Source organism: Aythya ferina, assembly GCF_964211825.1.
Source record: "Aythya ferina genome assembly, chromosome: 6".
Taxonomy (NCBI): Eukaryota; Metazoa; Chordata; class Aves; order Anseriformes; family Anatidae; genus Aythya; species Aythya ferina.
Genome location: NC_140303.1, coordinates 26,010,591 through 26,031,686, shown reverse-complemented (window position 1 = coordinate 26,031,686; position 21,096 = coordinate 26,010,591). Strand labels below are relative to the sequence as shown.

Below are 21,096 nucleotides of genomic sequence, written 5' to 3'. Positions count from 1 at the left end.
AAGCGGTGTCTGAGCCATTCTGGAGCCAAAAGCTCTTTAACTGTGTTAATTTGGCTATGGCTCCTTGCTCATGTCCTCATGTCCTGTGACTGCTTACAGGTACAGCCCTAGGTTGGAAGAGCAGCAGTGTGGGGAAGCAGAAGTGGTGGGAGGTGACACCCTGCCCTAGCAGTAATAGTGCCTCTCTGCTCCTGGTGGCACTTATAACCACTAATCACCAGATATCTTCATATCAGAAATTCATAATTTACTCACTGGGAAATCAAAACACCATTTTTTGATTTGCCTCACACAAACCGGGCTCTTTTGACAATCACCAAAGAGTTGTTTTACCCTGAAAGACTTGTAGGCAGCAAATGTTTCCGTGCTCCCTTGAAAATCTTGCGCTTATTTACTTTTTAGAGATATTGAGCAATTTTGGGTAAAAGAAGTGAGAGCAACAGCTGTTCAGTGCCTCCAAAATTTGGATTCCTCCCACTAGAAGGGATATGTTTGACAGTTATCATCTCTGTATTTGTCCGGTATCTCTTAGAGTCCCTGTTTTTTCAGTCTTTTTAGTCCAAGACATGCCTGTCGCATTGCAGGGGAATCTGTCTGCCTGAACTTTTACATTTGTATGAGATTCCTGCATTTCCAGCCTAATTCCTCAATTACCAGCCTGATTACCTATAATTTTTGTTGTTGTTGTAATTAGAACTGTTGATTAGATGTATTATTTGAGTGAAAGAGGAGACTAAAAGTGGCAGGCTGTTCACATTCCTGCTTTGTCTTTCTCCTTTCCTTTTTTTTTCCTGGGGCTGTGTCACTCACCATGAGCAGCATCCCCAAAGGGCTGCTGAAAGAGATGGCCAGCTGCCTAATTCCTGCCATCACCTTTCCACGTCTCATTCCCCAGCACTATTTAATCTCAGATGCATGTGTTGGCACCTGCCTGATGACTTCGCTGAAATAGGCACTCTCCAGAAGACCTATATCAAGTAGTTGAGAGATGAATAAGCTTTTTAATAATTCTACTGCGGAATTTTTAAAAATTTAGCCATGTTTAGTCTGTGTCAGTCTGTTGAAAGCTGGTTATCAAAGGGTTTGGTCAGTATTTTGTTCAGAAGAAATGTACATACAGGTGAGCTAATAAATGTTAATTCCCGTAGGTATCATCTGAGCTTTGGTTTTCAAACTGAGATTTCTTAGGACAAAGACCAAGGGGTGTCCATGTAGAGCAAAATCCTTCAGCTAGAGCTGAGCATTTCACAGAGATGCCAGCCTTCACACTGCCGTGGGGATGTTCGGGCAGTATAGTGATGAGGTCTTAGCGTTTTCTGGAGATTTGTGACAATCTTAAAATTTTCAGTTGAGACTGAAAATATTTTAACTAATGCCAGTAGGGAAAAGTGAGCATCTCTAGAGAGTGTTTCTGCCCCTCCTATGCCAGGTATCTAGGATAGATGGTATACATAAGGGAATTTTCTCTCCACTGATTGCAGAGAGTGGAGAGAAAAGATGCAAATTTTAGTTGGCTGAAGTTGCATGAATGTGTGGTATCATCTGAGTTCACTAGGCATTGAGATTGATCTTTGGGGAAGGAAGGAGGAAGGATTTCTTTGCCCCTGCCTCCCTCCCCTATTGCCTGTAACTCCACGTGTACCTTCACTTATTGCATCCATTAAATATGCATGTATGGGGGAGAAGGTAATTTCTTACATCTGCAGCAAGAAGATCAATTTTCTGGAGCCTGTAAAACCATAGATGTCCTTGGAAGGAGGAACCAGGAGACATTAAGAATATTTTAGCACGGTTGCAAATGAACTTGGTTTCTGATGCCGCTCCCTGTTTCCCAGCCTTGGAACTGCTGCAGAGGAATGCGCAGACAGACTTGGATGGCAATTCTGTGCTTGTCTGATAAAGCAACACTCACTCACTTTACTGTGCATGTGTTCCTCTAACCCTCCTGCTCCCCTTCTACGTTTATTCTTCTCCTGTCTCAGAAGCTGCTTCACTGACCACTGGTTTCCTGTTCCCTTCTCATCCTCCTAACTTGCTTTTCCTTTGCAACCTGGTGTCTTGCAGTCCTCTTCTTTGCTAGCTGCTCGACAGAGCTCCTCCGATGTCCCGACTGCTGCGGATCTTGTCAGTGCAATAGAAAAGTTGGTCAAAAGTAAGCTGGTAAGTTTAGTGCTGTGAAAACTGTGTATACAACAGGCCTGATACAGCTCTAAGGAAGGGATTTAAAGTCTACTTCTGTTTCTGGTTCCCTTGCTTTCCACCTTCATCTGCTATGCTTCTATTAACCCTGTGTGCTCTGCTTCTCAGTAGAGTATCGAATATTTTTGCTCCACATGTGAGACAAAGCCCATGGGCTCTGCGCTGCAAAGTCAAAAGGCAGTTTTGGAGAGGGCTTTGCATGGTATGAGCTACTGTACTGTCCTCTTCCTGGGGACTGTTCTTTCCCTGCAGTGATTTAAAAAACAAACAAAATTGTTCTGAGGCAGAGGAGTTTTGATACCCAACACATGAATTTGTTTGGTATTCTGGCTTCTGTGAAAAAAACTGTGAAGAGTAAAACTGCTTGAAGTACCGCAGCTGTGCTTTAATTTTTAAAAAGATTCATATGTTGCTTTTAATCTGTCTTGTCAACTCTACCTGACAGGGACTGGAATAAGCAATACAAATGCTCTGGGTTTAATTTCTTCGAAAATTTCAATATCATGCACTCGTGCACTGTCATACATGACATGTGTGATCCCATGTCTGTCGGACAAAGAGTAAATCGTGTTTCATATATTGGCTTCTTTTAAGTTTTGCCCCCAAAAGTACAAAATGTTAATGTAAAAGATAAACCTATTTTATACATGTCCCAGGACCTCTAAAATTAGGAAAACGCTTGCTTCGAGCAAATTTTACTTATTAATAAGCCAGGATTGAAGCAGTTACGATGAGCTTACAAAGGTTTATTTCCTTATGTGTGTGAAAACAACACACACACAAAATCATTGAATTATTGTAACTGTGCAAGCAGTTCTGTCTAGTAAATCATATCAGAAAGTTTTGGCATTTTCTCAGTTTGAGATGTTGTTATGAAGAGGTCTGTTAATAGGGTGCTCAGTTGGAGCAAGTGAAGAAGGATCTCTCTGGGACATGGGAAACTGAGAAGGACATTCCCAGAAAATTTACTCAAAATAGTTTTATTCCATTGAGGGACTAAAAAATTTTGAGTATTTCATTAACCCAGTTACATGTATTTTCAGAGGATATTTTATTTTCTCTCCCCAGTGTGTACACTGTTAGGTCAACTGCGATTACTTTCCAGGGATCTGGGGGAAACTTTAATTATTGTGGAATGTTGCTCTGTATCCATCCATTTGTTTCAGCCTATGTTCTACTTTGCTACTAGGAATTCTTGCTCAGTCTTTGGCAGAGAAACACTGTCCACGTGTAGCCTAACCTTGGGTCTGATTGTGACACTAGGATGCTTTCAGGTTGTTTTGAAAGAATTTGGAAGAGTTTCCTCATCCTGGGGCTACTGGGATGTTTTTTCACCTTCTGGCAAAAGGACATTTTCTCTGTTTTTAATCCTTTTTGGAGGAGGGGGCTTGTATCAGTTTAAAACTAGTTTGGTTTTGTCTCACTAAGGCCTGGGGGAAAACTAAATATTCCTCTTGGTTTTAGACTGCACTGATGATTGCAGAATTGACTTGAAGCAGGAGGTAACACCGATGCTGGAGTTCAAGGGTAATTTTTTTCTGTTGTTCTTTGGGGTTTTCGTAGACCCTTGAAGGAGGATCTTACCGAGGAACCTTAAAAGATGCCACTGGCTGCTTAAACGAAGGAATGACGCCTTCGACTCCCCCAAGAAACCTTGAAGAGGAACAAAAAGCCAAAGCAATGAGAGGCAGGATGTAAGTTGTCTCGCTTGTTCGTATTTTGAAATAGGCACCCAGGGAGGGCATGTAGCTGCTCTGAAAGAATACTTTGTAGTCATTGATCGAGCACAGAACTGGGAGTAAAACTGTGTCCTGCTGCATCTGTTTCTTCTTAACCTGCAAAAATACTTTTTAAAAGCGCTTTCACACCCAGGAAGTTCATCTTCACTCTTAAAAATGTGCAGCTTTTACCCCAGATAGCATGTATCTATTACTGTAGAGGCCTCTGGGCAGTTACACAGAGAGTTACTGAGGTGTTTGCTTTGGAAATTACTGTGCCAGAGGTGAAATCAGCTTGCAAAGGGCAATATATTGTTGACCTTGTTAGCTACTTCCAAGGAAAAGAGAGATTTTTTTTAATGAGATGATGATTTTTCACCCTAGCAAAGGAAGGGGCAGAATTCAGAAGCATTTGTGGTGGGAAAATGCCACAGAAGAGAAAGTTTAATTTGGGAAACCCTCATGTTCATGGTAATGGGAGAGGAAGCAGGAGGTTGTTGCAGGTCCATGAAAGCCATCGATATCTACAACAAACGTTGTTTGTTGTAGGAAGCTGGAGAAGCACTATAGCGAGGGACGGGATGGGCTGCCAGCAGCGGGCAGGGGCACAGCACTCCTGGGCGTGCTTCTGACTGAAAGAAGTTTTCTGCTAAACAGCTGTCAGCCTTTCTGCAGGAAACCTCTCTGCCCCTGTCTGTCTCCTTAAAGCTCCTTGATATTTCAATTTGGGGGGGGTTTCTGGTAGCAGTTCATTCATTAGATAACTTCAGGTTAGTGCTGGTGTAAGCCCCCGTACAGTAAGGCTTTCTAACTTGTGACGCTTCTGGCAGGCAGACTGGCAGCGTGTTACACGTAATTAGCTGCTGCCTCCGTCCAGATTTCCGAAACGCCAGGATGTTTAGGAGCACCTGCTAGTGGCTTTCAGCACAAGACATCTGTCTCCTCTCCAGCTCCCTGGTGTCTGTGCTCTGTGTCTGTGCCTCTGGTTGTGTGTAATTCCATAGCCATATTAGGAAGCCGGGCTCCAAACTCGAGCTGTGACCCCCCATTTCCCACAAAACAGCAACTGAATCCTTGCTCAGGCATGGGTGGTCATTTCCTCTGTCTCAGGCAACATGTGCCTGTCAGCAGTTAGCCTTGGCACTGGGAAACCCCTGTTCCATCAGACCCGATTTCTGCATCCCTGTGAGCATCCAGGCAGCAGTCTTACTGAGCAGTGTCAGTATAGCCTTAGTGTGGAGTTACTGAGATACCCAAATTCAGATATTCAGACTGACTCAGAAGTGAGGCTCTACCCCTGGTGCATTTAATGCCATTTTAACTACAGCTGTGTAGACAATACCTGCTGGTGGCTGGGGCAAGCACTTTCTAAGTAACTGTCTGTCCTTGCTCTGTGTTGTCAGATGAGGAGATGAATGAACATGAATTTTTGCAACATGCTTCTTAGAAATCTCAAATTGTGACTACCTTTAGGGTCCTGTGTCAGATAGGCTTCAGGGAACTAGCAGAGGACGAAGGATGATTTTTTTGCTTTTCAGGGAGAGGGGAGCTGGGGAACCCTAGTGCCAAATTTAACTTAAATAATGGTGATGGAGACCCTGATTCCTAACACAGGTACAGAATGGCAGGTTTAATCTGCTGCCTCATTTTCAGAGCAGGCTTTGGCCAGCTGTACCCTCACAGCAGGTGAAACCAGGGAGCTGGGGGCGGGTGGTGGCAGAGATTCCCCAGCCTCTGGGCAGCTCTCTGCTCCACCAGGAGCAGTGCAGCCAGAGGGGATGTGAGCCCATTTGGACGAGATGCAGCCAGCCTGTCCCAAGGGCACCAGGTCAGCCAGCGAGAGGGCACCGCACGGGACGCACGCGGCCGCTGTGTGAGGGAGCAGCCTTCTGCCCCGCTCGTGTTTACTACCCAGGCACGCAGCTTGGCAGGGCACTGCCGAGAACACAAGCATCCAGCACCACCGCTGCCAGCCCAGGCCTCTGCCAAGGGGGCTGGATTTCACTCTCAAATGAATGTGAAGCTGTCTGACCTCTCCCTGCCTCATGTCCAAGCATCTCCTCCCTGCGTCCAAGCAGCTCCTCTGCTCCGTCCGAGCAAGGGACACCTTGGGAGCACAGCCATTGTATTGGAGCAAAAAGGCAGCTTGTGTTTTTTTTTCCCCTAGATATTCTCAAGCAGGCTTTTATCTTAGCACTGTTTGCCCTCAGACCTATCACTTCAAGTGGGTCAGGCTGCTGATTGACATGAACAGAGCGATATTAGACATGAAAGCACTCCTCTATCTTGTTAGCCTTGTTACCGCCGGAGCGAGCTGGAGCACAGATGGAGTTTATTTGTCATGTGCCAAATCCGTGTATTGGCGTAATTGAGAGGAAAACTGTCTGCAGCAAGCTGTAACTTCTTGAAATTGTCCTCGAAAGAACATTATGTGATTAGTCAGTTTGACATACAAAGGAGGGTTGTTTTTGTTTTTGTTTTTAGCTTGGTGTTGTTTGCATGCATCAAGCCTTCATTAGCTGACTCTCCTCCCTGGGATTATTAGTTCTGAGATAAGTGGGAATCACTGGCCACCCCCACAAGGATTACCTAGGCTGAGAGATTAAGCTCCGCATTAAGGCAAGAAGGGGAATTTGTTTTCCAGTGTTTAAAACTTCCAAATTACATCTTAACTGGGGCAAGAAACCCTCTCCTACATGCTGCAAAATGGGTTGGGAAATGTCCCCATTGCTATCAGGAGGGCTGCATGGGGGGGACAGATGAGAGCAGGGCAGGGAGAGGTGGTTGAAAGCAGAGGCACCTGGTTGTGCTGCTGCTCTAGCACTGCCCTGGAACCTGGTGCAAAAGAGGGGAAGGAGAGATGAGTTAAGAGCACTGAAACTACTCTGGCCTGAAATGTAAAGTTTTTGTCGTTTTCGTCCCACTGAGCTATGAGCGAAGAGTGTTGTGTTTCCTGGGATGGTGGTGTTTTTTTTTTCAGGAGGTAATATGTGGTAAGAGGACCAAACAGTAACATCAAAGAACATGGTCAAATGCGTGTGTTCTGTTTAAATTTAGGTTTGTCTTAAATGAGCTGGTGCAGACCGAAAAAGACTACGTCAAAGACTTGGGAACTGTTGTGGAGGTGAGCTGAAGCAAGCCCTGCTATGCAAAATGTTTTCTCACTAACAAACACCATTCTGCAAAGTGGCAACAACAAAAAATACAGCATGAGAAACAAACTGGTTTATTTTGCACACTGCTTCCATGGTCCCCTCCTCATGTTGACAGAAACAAGAAGAAATGCCTTCGGAAACTATTTCTGTTTCCATCTAACAAATGTTGTATTTTAGGTTTCAACTCCAGCATGTAAAGGTTTTTCTTGGCTACCCTGCTTCTAACAAACTCTGCTGTAATGCAGCCTTGAGGGCAGTGGGAGAGAATTTACGCCCCTTCCATTTATTTCATTCCATTCTTGCTGTCATGCAGTGATACCACTTCAAATCAATACTGAACAGTGGTAGCACATACTTCCCTTGAGTTTGCACCGGGGCTACAGTGCTGTGTTTGAGTAGCTTCCCAAAGCCTGGCTTCGGGTCTGTGCTGAGGTGTGTGTGTGGCCAATGGATTCATGTTTTGGAAAAAAAAAAAACACCCACACACCTTGAGATAACATAGAGGGAGGATTTATTTTTGTTTTGTTTTCCTATTTTTTTCAAAATCAGTCATTGTTTTGTAAGCTTCAACTTGTAAAGACCTGGCTGATCCCTAGGGATCACCTGTCAGAGACAACTCACATGCACAGTCTGGTTTGATTCCCAGCAAGGACTGAGAACTGGAGGCACTCGGTTGAAGTGGGCTTTTGGGAATGCTTCTGGCGTTCACTAGTCCAGGGAGAATTATCAGCCCGTCTAGCAGTGATTTTCAAGAGCTTCCAAATTTGAAGACTTTTGTGTTATCTTCTGTTTACATCACGCTCCACTGGCAAAGCTAACAGGGCTGCAGTGCTCCAAAGACTTATAAAGAAACTCTCAGGAGGTGTGAGAAATCCCGTTCATGTGACTATTTAAACTTTCTGCATGGCTTTGTGCTCCCACAAAACATTCATGGTGATGAACAGAAGAATTTTGTCTGTGCAGAGTCTGGCTTCTCCCTCTTACCAGTGAAGCCAAGAGCATGATAAGCTACTTTTGTTTAACTTTTATCTTCTAATTGCACTTGTCACTTCAATGACATCTAACAAAGGGGTTCCTAAAACAACTGTAGTTATTCAGAATAAATCCTTTAAAGTTTTCTTTTAAGCAGACTATGTAATTTAGAATATCTAGATGGGTTTCTGATTTTAAGTTGTATTAAAAAAAAAAAAAGGTATTTTAAGTGTTTTCAAAGCAAAAAGCCTGACATTAAACTTTTACTTTTTTTTTTTTTTTTTAAAGTGAGTGTAATTATACATACTCCCTCTTTAAGTAAACCCTTTGCTAATCACTGATCATTAATCCTAAAGGGCTTCATGAAGAGAATAGAAGAAAAAGGAGTTTCCGAAGATATGAAAGGGAAAGACAAGATAGTATTTGGCAATATTCACCAGATCTATGACTGGCACAAAGAGTAAGTCATTGGTTTAGTTTGCTTTTCAGCACCCTTGTAACCACTCGTTTATGAAGGATTGGGGTATGTAGTATCTGCACATCTAAGCTGTTTTTACTTGAACATCAGCAGGTCATTCAGGGCCGAGCTTCCAAAGGATGTTGCTTCACTTTAAATGGCCTCTGTTGGTTTGTAAGTGCTGCTTCCTAACTTCACAAATCATGGCTGCTGTGACTCCCAGGAATATGTTACAGTTCATGTGCTTTTAGCCTCAGTTCAACAGTATACTAGATTCTGATATAAGATTCTGTCTACCCAACCAAAAATGGCAGAGCTGCATGATGCAAAGCATCAATCCTACATAAAATTCTTTTTCCCAGTGTTAAAAAATGCAATGGGCTACAGCTTTGCACTGGCTGGCTTCATGGGAGGGTTTTTGTGGTACCATCTCTGATTACAGATACAACATTATGCTGGCTCACACCCCATGCCAGGAGTGCTGGTCAGGGTGACAGAGATGTTGTGGATCACAAGAGGGTCTGTGTCAGTGCTGTGCTGCCAATAGCTCTGCCATTCCCTGCTGAGGAGCCACAACAAGAGGCTCCATGGGAGACATCACTGTGGTCAGTGCAGGGCTCCTCAGCTGTCCCAGCATAGCTCCAAGAGGGGTGTTGCTTGTGGGGTGCTTGCTGGATCCTCAGAAAAGCTTCTGAGGCTGCTGTAACTCTGTTGCCTGGGTCACAGCTGTAGGCTGAATTCATCCCGCCACTGAGCAGTAGCAATGCAGGAAAATTATTGTTTCCTTCCTTTGTATGAACTACTACTACATACCCTCTTCTTGGCTCTCTGGGGTTTGTGGGCATGGATCTGGTGGTTCTCAGCAACACTAGCATCTGCACGTTCAGCTGATAGGATTAAGAATGCTGACCACGGAAGCAATATTAGGCTAGGAGGGTGATAAGATACTTCTCACATTAAAGCTCTGTCAGGCTTTGGCCTGTCTGATGCTTTTGACTCTGAATTAGGAACTTTTTTTCTTGAAAATCTTATTCTGTCCCCATTCAAGCTGCTTTTGAAAAGTTGCTGGAAATACAAGGGTTATTTCAAACCCAGAGCCATTTCTACTGTAACTTTATGAACAGCAGGGTCATGCTTTTCGGTAATATGGTCACCATTTCAACTCTGCTACTCATAAAAACCCCATGCCTTTGGTTAACTAGAATTTGAGTACAGGCAGTGTGAATATCTGAGCGATGGACACCAGACTAGGTATTCCTTTGGCTCTGGACATTTTCCTCATCAAGGAGTCACAGTGTCATTGCCATCATGCATCTCTTGGGTGCCAATCAGGTCCTGTCCTTATGTTCTGACAACAGCTCTTGGAAGCACAAAACACAAAAATGTGAGAAAAATATTAAGTTTATATAAGCAATGGAGCATTTTTTAACAGTGCCATTCACTGTTTAAATGTGATAAGAGTTTTCTGTAACACACAGGGAGGGAGTCTCTATTTTTAGTTCTGCATATCTGGGTCAAGAAGTCTGTTTAAATGCAGATTAATTTAACTTTTTTTTCAGGACTGAGTTGCGAAAGTAGCTGTAGCTGATAGTGGTGATAGGGTTGTTTAGCTGGGACAGCTGTTCAACATGCATCTTCTTGGAGGTTCTGGGATTTCTTGGGGCCAGACCATTGCTGGCATATGCTCTGCAACTGGTTTCTGTAGCAAGTCCATGGAGGCATTTGAGACAGAAATCCTGCAGTGAAAAAGAGGAACATCATGGAAAATGAGATTGTCAGAATTTACCTACCAGTTAGAAAAACCTATCAGCATTTCTAAACTTTAGTTGAGATGATAATACCTCACTTCCAGGCATCTCAGTGTATTCTTGGAAAGGGCATTCAAGCAGGCACCTACAAAAGGTGCAGGTCAAGACAGAGGCTGAGTTTATGAATAAAACTAATGGTAATATCATGAGAAACGGTGTAAAATAGAACATGTCACTACTCTGTGACCAAAAAGGTGTTGATTTGTTTACTCAAGTGAAAACTTCTGCATTTCTTTCACGTTGACCAGTATTCCAAATCTGCTCATGCAACTGAGAATTCCTGGTAAAGCTTCAGTTGAGTTTTCACAAGTGTTTTGATATACAGACGAGTTTTACTTTAGAAGTTCTCAGTGAAGGAATGTAACTCTCGCAGTTAGGCATTGACAGTTTTAAAAACCTGAAACCTCTGTAAGTGTAACAGTAAAGAGGACCAGAGAGTTTGCAAGACAAGATCTCCATATTTCACAGCTCTCATCTACTGTTTTAGAAATGCCACCATTACGGGCTGAAGCCAGGCTTGTCTTTTCATTTATTATTGAACACTCTAGCTAAAATTGCATTGATATATTACTGAAGGATGACCGATCTGCCCTGGAATGACCTAAAAAAAGTCTTCTGAAATGTTGATATCCTTTCTTTCAGCTTTTTCCTGGCTGAACTGGAAAAATGTCTTCAAGAGCATGACCGTTTAGCACAGCTTTTTATTAAACATGTAAGTTTTATTTTGTTACCTATCTCTAGTCTAATCGTCATTTAAAGTGTGATAACTCCTTTCCAGAAGCATCTGCTTGTGTTGTCTTGATATTTTTACATGTCTAAACTTAATTTAAACATCATTATTCATCTTCAGTGAGCAGATGGGTTTCCCTGAAACATTAGTCACCATCTTCTTGCAGACGTCTTATTTTGGGGGAAAAATTGGTCTCTCGATTAACTGGCTTCCCCCATGGAAACTTCCCTTGCCTAAGGGGAAACAGAACCCATTATCAATTTGTTTCCCCACTTCAGGAAACTAAATCTTTGATTAAACTAAAAAGAAAGATGACCTATCAGAACATTTTAGCAATTATCTGCTGGCTTTTAATAGCAGGACAGAACAGTAGCCAATATCTCACCAGGCTGCTCTGCATCTTGTTTTCACAGGAGCGTCGATTACACATGTATGTGGTGTATTGCCAAAATAAGCCACGGTCTGAATACATAGTAGCTGAGTATGAGGCATATTTTGAGGTAAGCGTGGCTCATTATCCATTATTGCTACTTACAGCTGTGAGTCCTAGTAAAGTAGACCATTCTGTAACTCGTGAGGTTTGTCTAAAACAAACTCCTGACCATGTTGGTATTATGCATGCTGATAAATTCTCTGCTACAGGGAAGAAAAGTTCATTTTGTATCAATTTTTAATGTTAATTTCTAATACATACTTGATCCAGTGCGCATTGTCTGTTGTCTTCAGAGTGCCACAACTGAGTTCTGTCCAAAATAAAACAGACTTTTTAATCTGTAGCCTACAAACAAGGGAGGAGGTGAAAGTTGTTGGAGCTGGGTGGTGCCTCTCATAAATTTCCAATAATGTTGTTTCAAGAAATCCGTGGGACTAGACACATTTAGATATTAATGTGAAAGAAGCTTGTTTAACAATGGGAAGATATTTTGTTTCACCCAAGGGCACAAGGCGTGTTCTGTAGTACTTGTTTGTGGGAGAAACCCTGCCGCATTGGAGAGAGCAGTCTCCAGACCTTGCAGCCCTGCTTGGTCAGCTCAAAGTGGGAAGGAATCTTGTGCTTTCAAATGTCTTCCAGCTCGGTCATGACTTTTACCCAGTCCCTGCTTAAATAGGATATGCCAGATTTTTAAATCCTCTAAAGTACCCTTTTGCAAACAAAAGATTAAGAACAGATCAGCTTTCTGTAGAAATAAGTCTCTGTGGAGACATTTTATCTTTGCCTTATTCTGTGCTTGTTTGCAATTGTTTTTTTAATCCTCAATTTTTAGGAGGTTCAACAGGAAATAAACCAACGACTAACCATCAGTGATTTTCTGATCAAACCCATTCAAAGAATAACTAAATATCAGCTTCTTCTCAAGGTGAGTGGAAAGATGCAGTTTGGATCTTGTACTAGACACTGTTACTTTAAATCAGCCTTAGTTTTAATTGAAGAATAACTTCATCAGATTAGGAAGAAAGAATGTTTATATGTGGGCATCCTGTGAAAAATGTCCAGAGAGCAGGAGGATCCCATCTCTATGGGAGTAGTTTGTAATTGATGATAATCAGATTTCTTTAAAATAATTTTTCTGTTGGAATATTTTTATAGGAAAATAAATTTCAAATAGAATTTTTCATCCTCTAAAATTTCAAAGCAAACTTGCATTCAAGTTTTTTAAATTGCAGTAAATGCACACGAGACTATTAATAAACCCATTTTTTGGTGCTGAATGGTATGTCACTATTTATTCTGAATGTCTCAGAATATCTCATTGCTGAATATCTCTCTTCAAATTAGCATGCAAAACATATTTCCACAATATTCTGGTCTGGAGAGTGCATGGTAATTTTTTCCCTAAGGAATCTGACCACTATGGTTTCTGCTGACTTTATTCACTATGCCAATTACTCAGCATTTCTGAATATTCATCCTTAGGGGTCTCAAGGTAACATCCAAAATTAGGCATGTCTGGACCATACACTGTAATTTCCAGCAATACCGGGGCTCTGAGGTGGTTTCTTCTCTCTTTTGAACTAGTCTCAAGCAGGCTGCCATCAGCCCACAGTTTGGTAACTGCACACTTGTGAAGAGACAGCAACATGTTCCCTGAAATGCCAAAAGGAAAAGAAAATTCCTCAAGCGTGTGTGGTCCTGTGGCTTAAGACAAGGACCAAGTCAGCATTCCCAAGGGCTAATCCCAGCTTTGTCTTTTTCTTGTGGTATTTTCAGCAACCATCCACACCCCTTTTCCATATCTACAAAGTGGTCATAACATTCAGCAACTTCTGAACATGTATTCATTAATATTAGCAAGTTCCTTCTCAGAAACTCACAGGCTAAATACACTTCTTCTTTTTTAAAACTGACGTCTTTCTTCTCTTTCTGAAGTGCCTTAATGCAAACCTTTCTGCTTTCCCTAGGACTTCCTGCGGTACAGTGAAAAAGCTGGGCTGGAGTGCTCAGATATAGAGGTATGTTTTCATGGCCTGGACAGTGATATTGCATTGTCTAATGGTACTTTATATGCAGAAATGCAAGCCCCGGTAGTCCTTTGAAAATGATCGAAGATCCCGCTGATATTCCAAATGTGATGTTTCTCTTTAGCTTCAGTCAGAAGAAAAGATGAAGGCATGGTCCTCTTTTAGATATTACTGTAAATGTTCAGTACACGAGGGCCTCAACGTGAATAATTTTTAGCAGTGATTATGCTGTTGGAGTCCATTGTTTGACACTTCTCTTTTAGGGACCCTCTGACTTCCTTGTACCAATACAACCTTTGTTTTCCTTAACAGAAAGCAGTTGAATTAATGTGCCTTGTACCGAAACGTTGCAATGATATGATGAACCTGGGTCGCCTCCAGGGCTTTGAGGTATGTTCTGCTTTAATAACGACGAGGCTAGGAAAGGTGTTTTATCTTTCTGTGATTGTCTCTACAATCAGCCCCATCCCAGGCTATTTATCTAGTGCTATCTCTGTGGTGGTGAGCAGCATGCTTTGGTGAGGTTTTGAAAGTGTCATTCGAAACTTGTAACAATCAAGCTATTGTTTCTTCAAAATGTGAGGTCTGTGAAAGCTTCTGCAAGCCCGAATTAGACTTCTTATCTCTGTTGTCAGAGCAAAATAAACATTGAACCAGACCGCTCTGCCTGTTAGTAAGGTCACCTAACATTAACATCAACAGCTTCCTCCAAGTTTGGCAACATCCAGGAGGGGACTCATGAGTTATAACCCCACAGGTTACAGCTTGGGATTTGTAACTAAGCCAGTGTAGTCTTTGGCAGACCCAGTGAGATGTCTTATCTCCAAAATGAAGTTTAAGTTTCTCATACCTTGTTATACATCATGGCATTCCTGCAAACAGGTAGGTCCTGTTTTGCACCTTCAGAGATTGCGTCTTTCACTTCTGGTTTGGCTACTGCACTACAGTAGCAAATTACTTAATGGGAACAGTGTTCGAAATTAAGTACAAAAACAGTCTACTTGCTTTTGGTTTTATATGTACATATGATGGTGATGACAGTAAAGAAAACTTGTATTATTTTCCTTAAACTGAGTTCTTGATTTAAAAGACTGCTGCTTTAATAAATTAGAGGGGATATGTCTCAAATGAATTCAGCTCTGCTTGAACAATGTGGACTGCATGAAATATAGCAGATCATCTCAAGGGACCGTACTGGGTTGGGATCTGTAACACTGGTGCCTTGTCTGCTTCTCAGGGCAAGCTGACAGCTCAAGGCAAGCTGCTGCAGCAGGACACCTTCTATGTGACCGAGCAGGATTCTGGAGTTCAGTCCCGACCAAAGGAACGTAGGGTGTTTCTCTTTGAGCAAATAGTTATCTTCAGTGAACTGCTTAGGAAAGGATCTTTAACACCAGGCTACATGTTCAAGAAAAGCATAAAGGTAAGAAACGGAGTGGGAGATGTTTGTCCTATTTGATTGTCACATAGGGAAATCTTATCAATTTTCTGTACTGTGAGTCAGGTCTGTCCTGCCATAGCTGGACAACAATTTGCAGAAAACACTTGCATTTACTTTTCAGTACATCAGAAGCCATTTAAGACCAATGACACTAAATAAACCACAGGTTGTCTAAATTTACTGGGTGATTTTTAGAGGAAGCACAGCCAGGGCAGGGCCTCTGACATTCATAGCTCTAAGCTAGCAAATAGTGCTGCAAAGCCTGCAGTAGTCAAAGTAAGTGTATGATAGTTGCTTTTAAGTATGATTATAAAAGGTGGGGTAAACAAAACACTCGTCTAACTGTAAGTCAATATTAAGCCTGGATGTGACATTACTGGAAATACCCTTCCTAATGGGGACAGGGCTCTTAGTGCAAATGTGAGTGTTGCACGAGACAGAACTATGTCAAAAGCAAACAAAAATACACACAGTAATAAAAATGTAGTGAAGAGGAATTACAAAACTAGCTGACCTATCAAGAAAGTTTTAAGAAATTTAATTTTATTTTTTAAAAGATCTTTCTAGAGTATGGGATTGGGATTAAAAGTAAAAGTACTAAAGTACTGAAGAGTATTAAAGTACTGAAAGTAACCAGGGAAAACATGTTTGTTTGGTTTTGTTTGTTTGTTTTTTTTTCAGGGGTTTTTATGTTTGTTTAATAAATGCAGAATTCCCCTCTGAAATGGTAGCTGAGGGTGAATGTGTGCTACACCTCTGTCAGTAGAACAGCCTTTGCTGTGGCTGCAGAAACAGCAAAGTCACTGGTTTATCTGAATGTCTTGATTATTCAAAGGTGATAAACCAGTCTGGGATTGATTTCCTTTCCAAAGATATAGTTAAAATAAGGAGTGGGAGAATGAATGTGTTTGCACTAAAATTTAAATGGTGCATTAATATGAAACAGAAGAGAACAATGCCAGGGAAAATAATGCATATTAACCATATGATCTATGATAATAAACAATAGATAATAGGCATCTTCTTGGCTGACAGAAACTGCAGCATTTACTGAAAAGCATATCCTTTGCAAGTCACTGTATTTCATAGTTTCCAACCAAGTAATAAGTTATAACGGAAAAACCTGAAGTGTACAAATAAACATTAATCTTAATTTAGATGATCAGCTTTGGTTTTATCCTGCTGCTGATTTAAATCATGATTAAAGTTGGAGATAGAAATAATGTAACTCATTTTTGCTTCAGTTTATTGTATGTATAACAATGAAGCTTTTATCTGCAGGAAACAATTCCTGAATTGTATATTGTAGATAAAGAGAGAAAAATAAATCTCTTCTAATGTCAATAAAATTAGCTTGCCTCAAGGGTATGGGTTGCTTTTCTAGTTAAACAGCTTATGAACATAATGCTGTTCCCAGTGCCTGAGTTGCTTTAAAATTTCTGTGTGACAATTTTCCAGTCCCTCTTTTCTTCCATTTGGCAAACAGCTTGTTCTTCTGTGCCTGCAGCAAATGTGGGATCCCCCGTGGCTCCATGTGCATCTCCCCCACTGCAGCAGGGAGTCTGTGCACCAAAAGCACTCACAGCCTGCTCCCAGCCCCTGCTTCAGCTTCTGGCTGCCTCTGCTTTGCTCTCGTGCCTTCCTACAGGGATAGGACCATTCCCTGTATTGGCTCTTACCTGCTTTCTTTGCTACCTTGCTATCTTTGCAGCAATTACCAGGCTGCCTAGCCATCTTATGGCACGTGGGCCATTGCAATGCTTCAGTACTGTCCTCAGTCACACTTGTCCAGCTTCCTGGGAGACACTCCCTGAGAGATGTGGGCTGTTTCTCTGCTGAGCACATCCTCCCACACAGCAGAAGAACCTCACCAGCACCAGAGGTCTCATTTAATTCCTCTGTGTCACAGCCACTGCTGAGCACTGAGGCCTCTCTGTTAGAGTAAGAAGTGCATATGACTTCAGATGGAGCCATTCAGGTCTGCCAAGGAGATTAGCTTCCCAAATACTTTTCTCCAAGGTCTGTCACACTCAGGCCATGACACAAGCTTCATCGTGATGTCCTACATTAGCAAAGAGCCCTTTTTAAAGTTGGCATTCAGAAATAGCACATCCCTTCTTGCACATTTCTCAGTTGGATACCTTTCAAGGTTTCAAAATACCTACGTGGGTAGCCTTGGTAAATGCGTCTCCCCAAGACACAAACAGTAGGTGTGGGACTCTGACCTGCAAGTCCTTTTCTTAGAGTCATACCAGGATTGACTTGCTTGCTTTGGCTGTCAGCCAGAAGAGCAAGAGCTCAGAGGAGGCACTGGCCAGGCTCACTGTCCACCCCTTTCCTTGTCTTCATGTCAGAAGAGTTTCTGCCTGTCCCACTAACTCCACAGGGACCCTCAGAAGAGAGGGAAGAGGCTCCATCTGTCTTGCAGTTTGTGTGCTGGACAGCATTCAGATGTGGGGTAAATTTCTCCATACCTTGAATGATGTTCGGAGCAACAGGAGAGAGACCTAGAGGGATGTGATGATCTTAGTCTTCAGAGCTGTCTCTCTTTAACAGTGAGGACCCACCTTTTTTGGTTTGTGGGTTGGTATTTTTTTGTGTTTTTGGTTTTTTTTTTTGCCTGCATGGGACTAACTTGTGAAGTCGCATGGATGGGTGTTTCAGTCACTATCTTGTAAATTAACTTGTCATGATTCCATTATAGTAACCCCAAATTGCCCTCTAAAGCAGAAAGGATATGCCAGCCTATTCTTGTTTACTATCACAGATGTGAATAACTCAGGAGAATTCAAAGTTAAGAGTACACTTACTCAGATACCTCACAAGGACAAGGTATCCTACAGGGCAGCAGCTGAAATTGCCATCCATGAGATTTCCAGGAAGAGTATCTGTGACTACAGTCAAGTGAAGTGATTGCACACAGTTGATGGTGTAATCCTCTAGAAATAAGATCCGTTGCAGCATCTGTGGAGAATTGCTCTTTTTTTTTTTGGTATATCCCTGTACAGTGTCCATTCCAGTCTTAAAATAGTCTAAAGACTGAGACTTTCTTCCCATGGAGGATAAGAAATGTAAACTCATTTAAATTGGGGGAATGATAGACCTTATTAACATCGTAATAGGAACAGCTTAATTATGTTTTTGTGTCACAGTAACTTTTTAGCCCATTAGTCAAGTCTGTGTCACCTTAAAATAGAAATTGTAATTGAAGACAAGGCAGATGGATGTCTGGTTCATCTGTAACAGCTCTATTAAGCATCATATTTCAGCTTAAGATATATCTGCCTAAATCTATGAGACAAGTTCTTCTGACTATAATCTTACAATCTGATACTGGACTCAATTATTGTCAGGAACTTCTCACAACAATTTTATTCTGATTCTTGAGTAATGCTAAATCGTGCTCCATGTAACACATGCTTACCTTGGCTTATTTCAGATGAACTACCTTATCATTGAAGAAAATGTGGACAATGATCCTTGCAAGTTTGCTCTGATGAGCCGGGAAACATCAGAGAGAGTTATTTTACAGGCAGCTAATCCAGAAATTCAGCAAGCTTGGGTACAGGACATCAACCAGGTTTTGGACACACAAAGAGATTTCCTAAATGGTATGTACATGGTCTTTGTGATGTTTCCCAAACTGTGATGCTAATGGGACTCATAATCTTTGCAACTTTGGTCCCTCTGTAAGGAAAACATTCAGCAACTTATTTTTCATAAGGAAAATCCCATGGAGAAAATGAGAGCCCAGTACATGCAAGAAGTTGTCATAAGTGACAGCTGGTGTTCAAAGAGACCACCTCAGTGTGGAGGTCTCAGTCCTGCATGCCAGATCAGCTGAGTGGGATGGTGAAAGAGGATGGGGCAAGCCTGTGATGAACTGTTGGGTTGCCCTGGAGCCCACGCCGGAGGCTGCTGGAGCTTCCTCCTGCATTAAAGACTGCAGGTCGTTCTGGCCTGCCTCGATTAGTGGTGTCTTGTGGGCTGATTTTGGCAGCTTGGTGGTGGGTTGCTGTGTGGTTGACCTGCTGCATCAGTCAGGTTCGTGTTCAGATCTCAAGCCCCCCCCCCCCCCGTTACATGCTGTGGTGGTACTTTCGTGCAAGATCCTTTAAAAATGCAAGGCTGTATCACCTGCTGCTTTCTATTCTGTAAAGAGGCTTTAAATCGCATCTCTTCCCAAGACCATGTCAAAACCAGGATGCCATTGTACCAACACAGTATCTGCAACTTAGTCAGAGCAAGTCATATCCCCAGGAGCCTCTTATTTAATGTCACCATGTGCTACAAACTGAGGATATGAGGTGGGATGAAGGCTGCCTCACCATCCATCCGCCCCCATACTAAACTCCATGGGGCAGCAACTGCTTACAATAACAACAAAAAAAAAAAAAGAGAGGGCAAGGAAACATCTGGGCTTGTTTCCCGTGGTAACTACAGGAGCTCTGCATGAACAGGGGTCTTTTCAAAATGTCAGCTCTGCTTTAAGAATAGATTCAGGGTTGTTTGAAATACTATTTCAAATTAAAATAGTCTTTCTACTTAAAAAATAATAATACATTCATGATCAACAAAAGTGTAGATTTTGAAAATAAAAAGGAACCATTCAGTTAACAATTTCAGTTTGTTCATGCTCACAATTGGGTAAAGGAAAGAGAAGCAACCAGGACTAGAGTCAAAAATTAAAAATAGTATCTTTTTGTTTGTTTGGAAGCAAGAAAGTGGGAATTATTTCTTTGGAAGCTTCCAGAATTGTTTTGTACTATTCATTTCAAAATTGTTTTGTACTATTCATTTCAAAAGAGCTTATTTAAAAAAAAATAAATTAAATTAAAAAGCATTCGATATTTAAAAACTCAATACATGATCTATAAAGAAATTTACTAGCTTGAATCAAAATATTTTGGTTTGGCACAAGTTGTTAGATTTGTGGTGTTCTGCTTGTGGATTTTTTGTTGCAAAATCTGAAGAGTCTCTTTCAATTCACATCCAAACAAAACTTCTCTTTTCTTCATTGTGGAGTTGTGTGTGTGTGTATGTGTGTGTGTATATATATATATGTTAATTTGAATTTAGCATAGTTTTGCGTCTCAAAAGTTAAATAGGAAAGGGTTACAAAGGATGTTTGTGGAAGTTTGAAAACTATGGCTGAGCTGAGAAGAGAGTGTTTCATGTGATTCCAAAGCTTGATGTTTGATTTTCATGACTCAGAATTGAAAGAACCTCATATAGTCACTGTAAAATGATTCCTTGAAGAGATTGGTAAGATGAGCAGCTTGAATTCTCCTGTTTGACTGGCTGATACCAAAACTTGCAGGTTTTGTGTCAGTGCAGTTGACTTTGAATGAGGGCTTATTGGAATAAAAGTAAGTTCCAGTAATGCTCAGCTACAGAAATTTTTCTGTAAACCTAGTGAGGACTCCGTAGACACTACTGCAGTGATTTTGTATCCCTTCCATGTCTGTCTTTCCTTTTTTTTTTTTTTTTTTTTTTTCTTCCCCCCCCCATCCTACCAGGACTTACTTCCCTGTGAGTACCTTTTTCTACTGAAGCATCCTTATAGCCCCTGTTTAGCCTCTGTTCTGTGAGACCAGCAAGGAACATGATGGGTTAGGAATAAAATATTCAGTATCTCTAAAGCTAGAAATACAAATAGATTTATATTAAAACACAAGCTTAAGGATTTACTTTAAACCTATAAATAAGATCCAAGAAAGTGATGCTGTATCCAGTAGAGCTTGTCCAGTTTAGAACAATTTAAGTGGCTTTTAGGAGGTAATCTCATTGAGGCTGACTAATCTTTAAATACGTTCTTTAGCTTTGCATTTCATTAAAGCGGATGTTTTCTGTCCTTAAAATCATATTAAATCCACACTGAGCCAATGCTATGTAAACTTAATAACAAGATATTCCCTGTGAGTTCTTACCCAAGCTGTCTCTGATTTTCTGTCTTTAACTGGGAAGCCCTAGAGAGTAAGGCACCATGCACGAACCATAGTATTTGCGTAGTCAGTTTATAAACGTAAAACTTGGTGCAATTACACTGTGATATTCAAGCTTTTCATATTTTCCCTTGGAATAACAAACGCTGCTAAGCTTGAGAAACAGACTGTGCAGCAAATGATTGCCTGTAGTGACTGCTCTCTACTTCTG

General features: G+C 41.5%; 1 protein-coding gene across 5 annotated transcripts in view; it reads left to right on the top strand.

Moving 5' to 3' along the window:
- The window catches only part of KALRN (kalirin RhoGEF kinase), a 496,625-nt gene that overhangs the window by 447,986 nt on the left and 27,543 nt on the right, over positions 1-21,096 (top strand). For 3 of the 5 annotated variants that reach the window (XM_084524614.1, XM_084524617.1, XM_084524615.1), the window contains 11 exons: positions 2,065-2,160; positions 3,763-3,893; positions 6,975-7,041; positions 8,401-8,504; positions 10,952-11,021; positions 11,453-11,539; positions 12,305-12,397; positions 13,440-13,490; positions 13,812-13,889; positions 14,737-14,922; positions 18,380-18,551. In XM_084524614.1, coding sequence (XP_084380740.1) covers positions 2,065-2,160; positions 3,763-3,893; positions 6,975-7,041; positions 8,401-8,504; positions 10,952-11,021; positions 11,453-11,539; positions 12,305-12,397; positions 13,440-13,490; positions 13,812-13,889; positions 14,737-14,922; positions 18,380-18,551 — 1,135 coding nt within the window. The remainder of the gene's footprint in view (positions 1-2,064; positions 2,161-3,762; positions 3,894-6,974; positions 7,042-8,400; positions 8,505-10,951; positions 11,022-11,452; positions 11,540-12,304; positions 12,398-13,439; positions 13,491-13,811; positions 13,890-14,736; positions 14,923-18,379; positions 18,552-21,096) is intronic. The other 2 variants (XM_084524618.1, XM_084524619.1) reach the window with 1 other exon arrangement.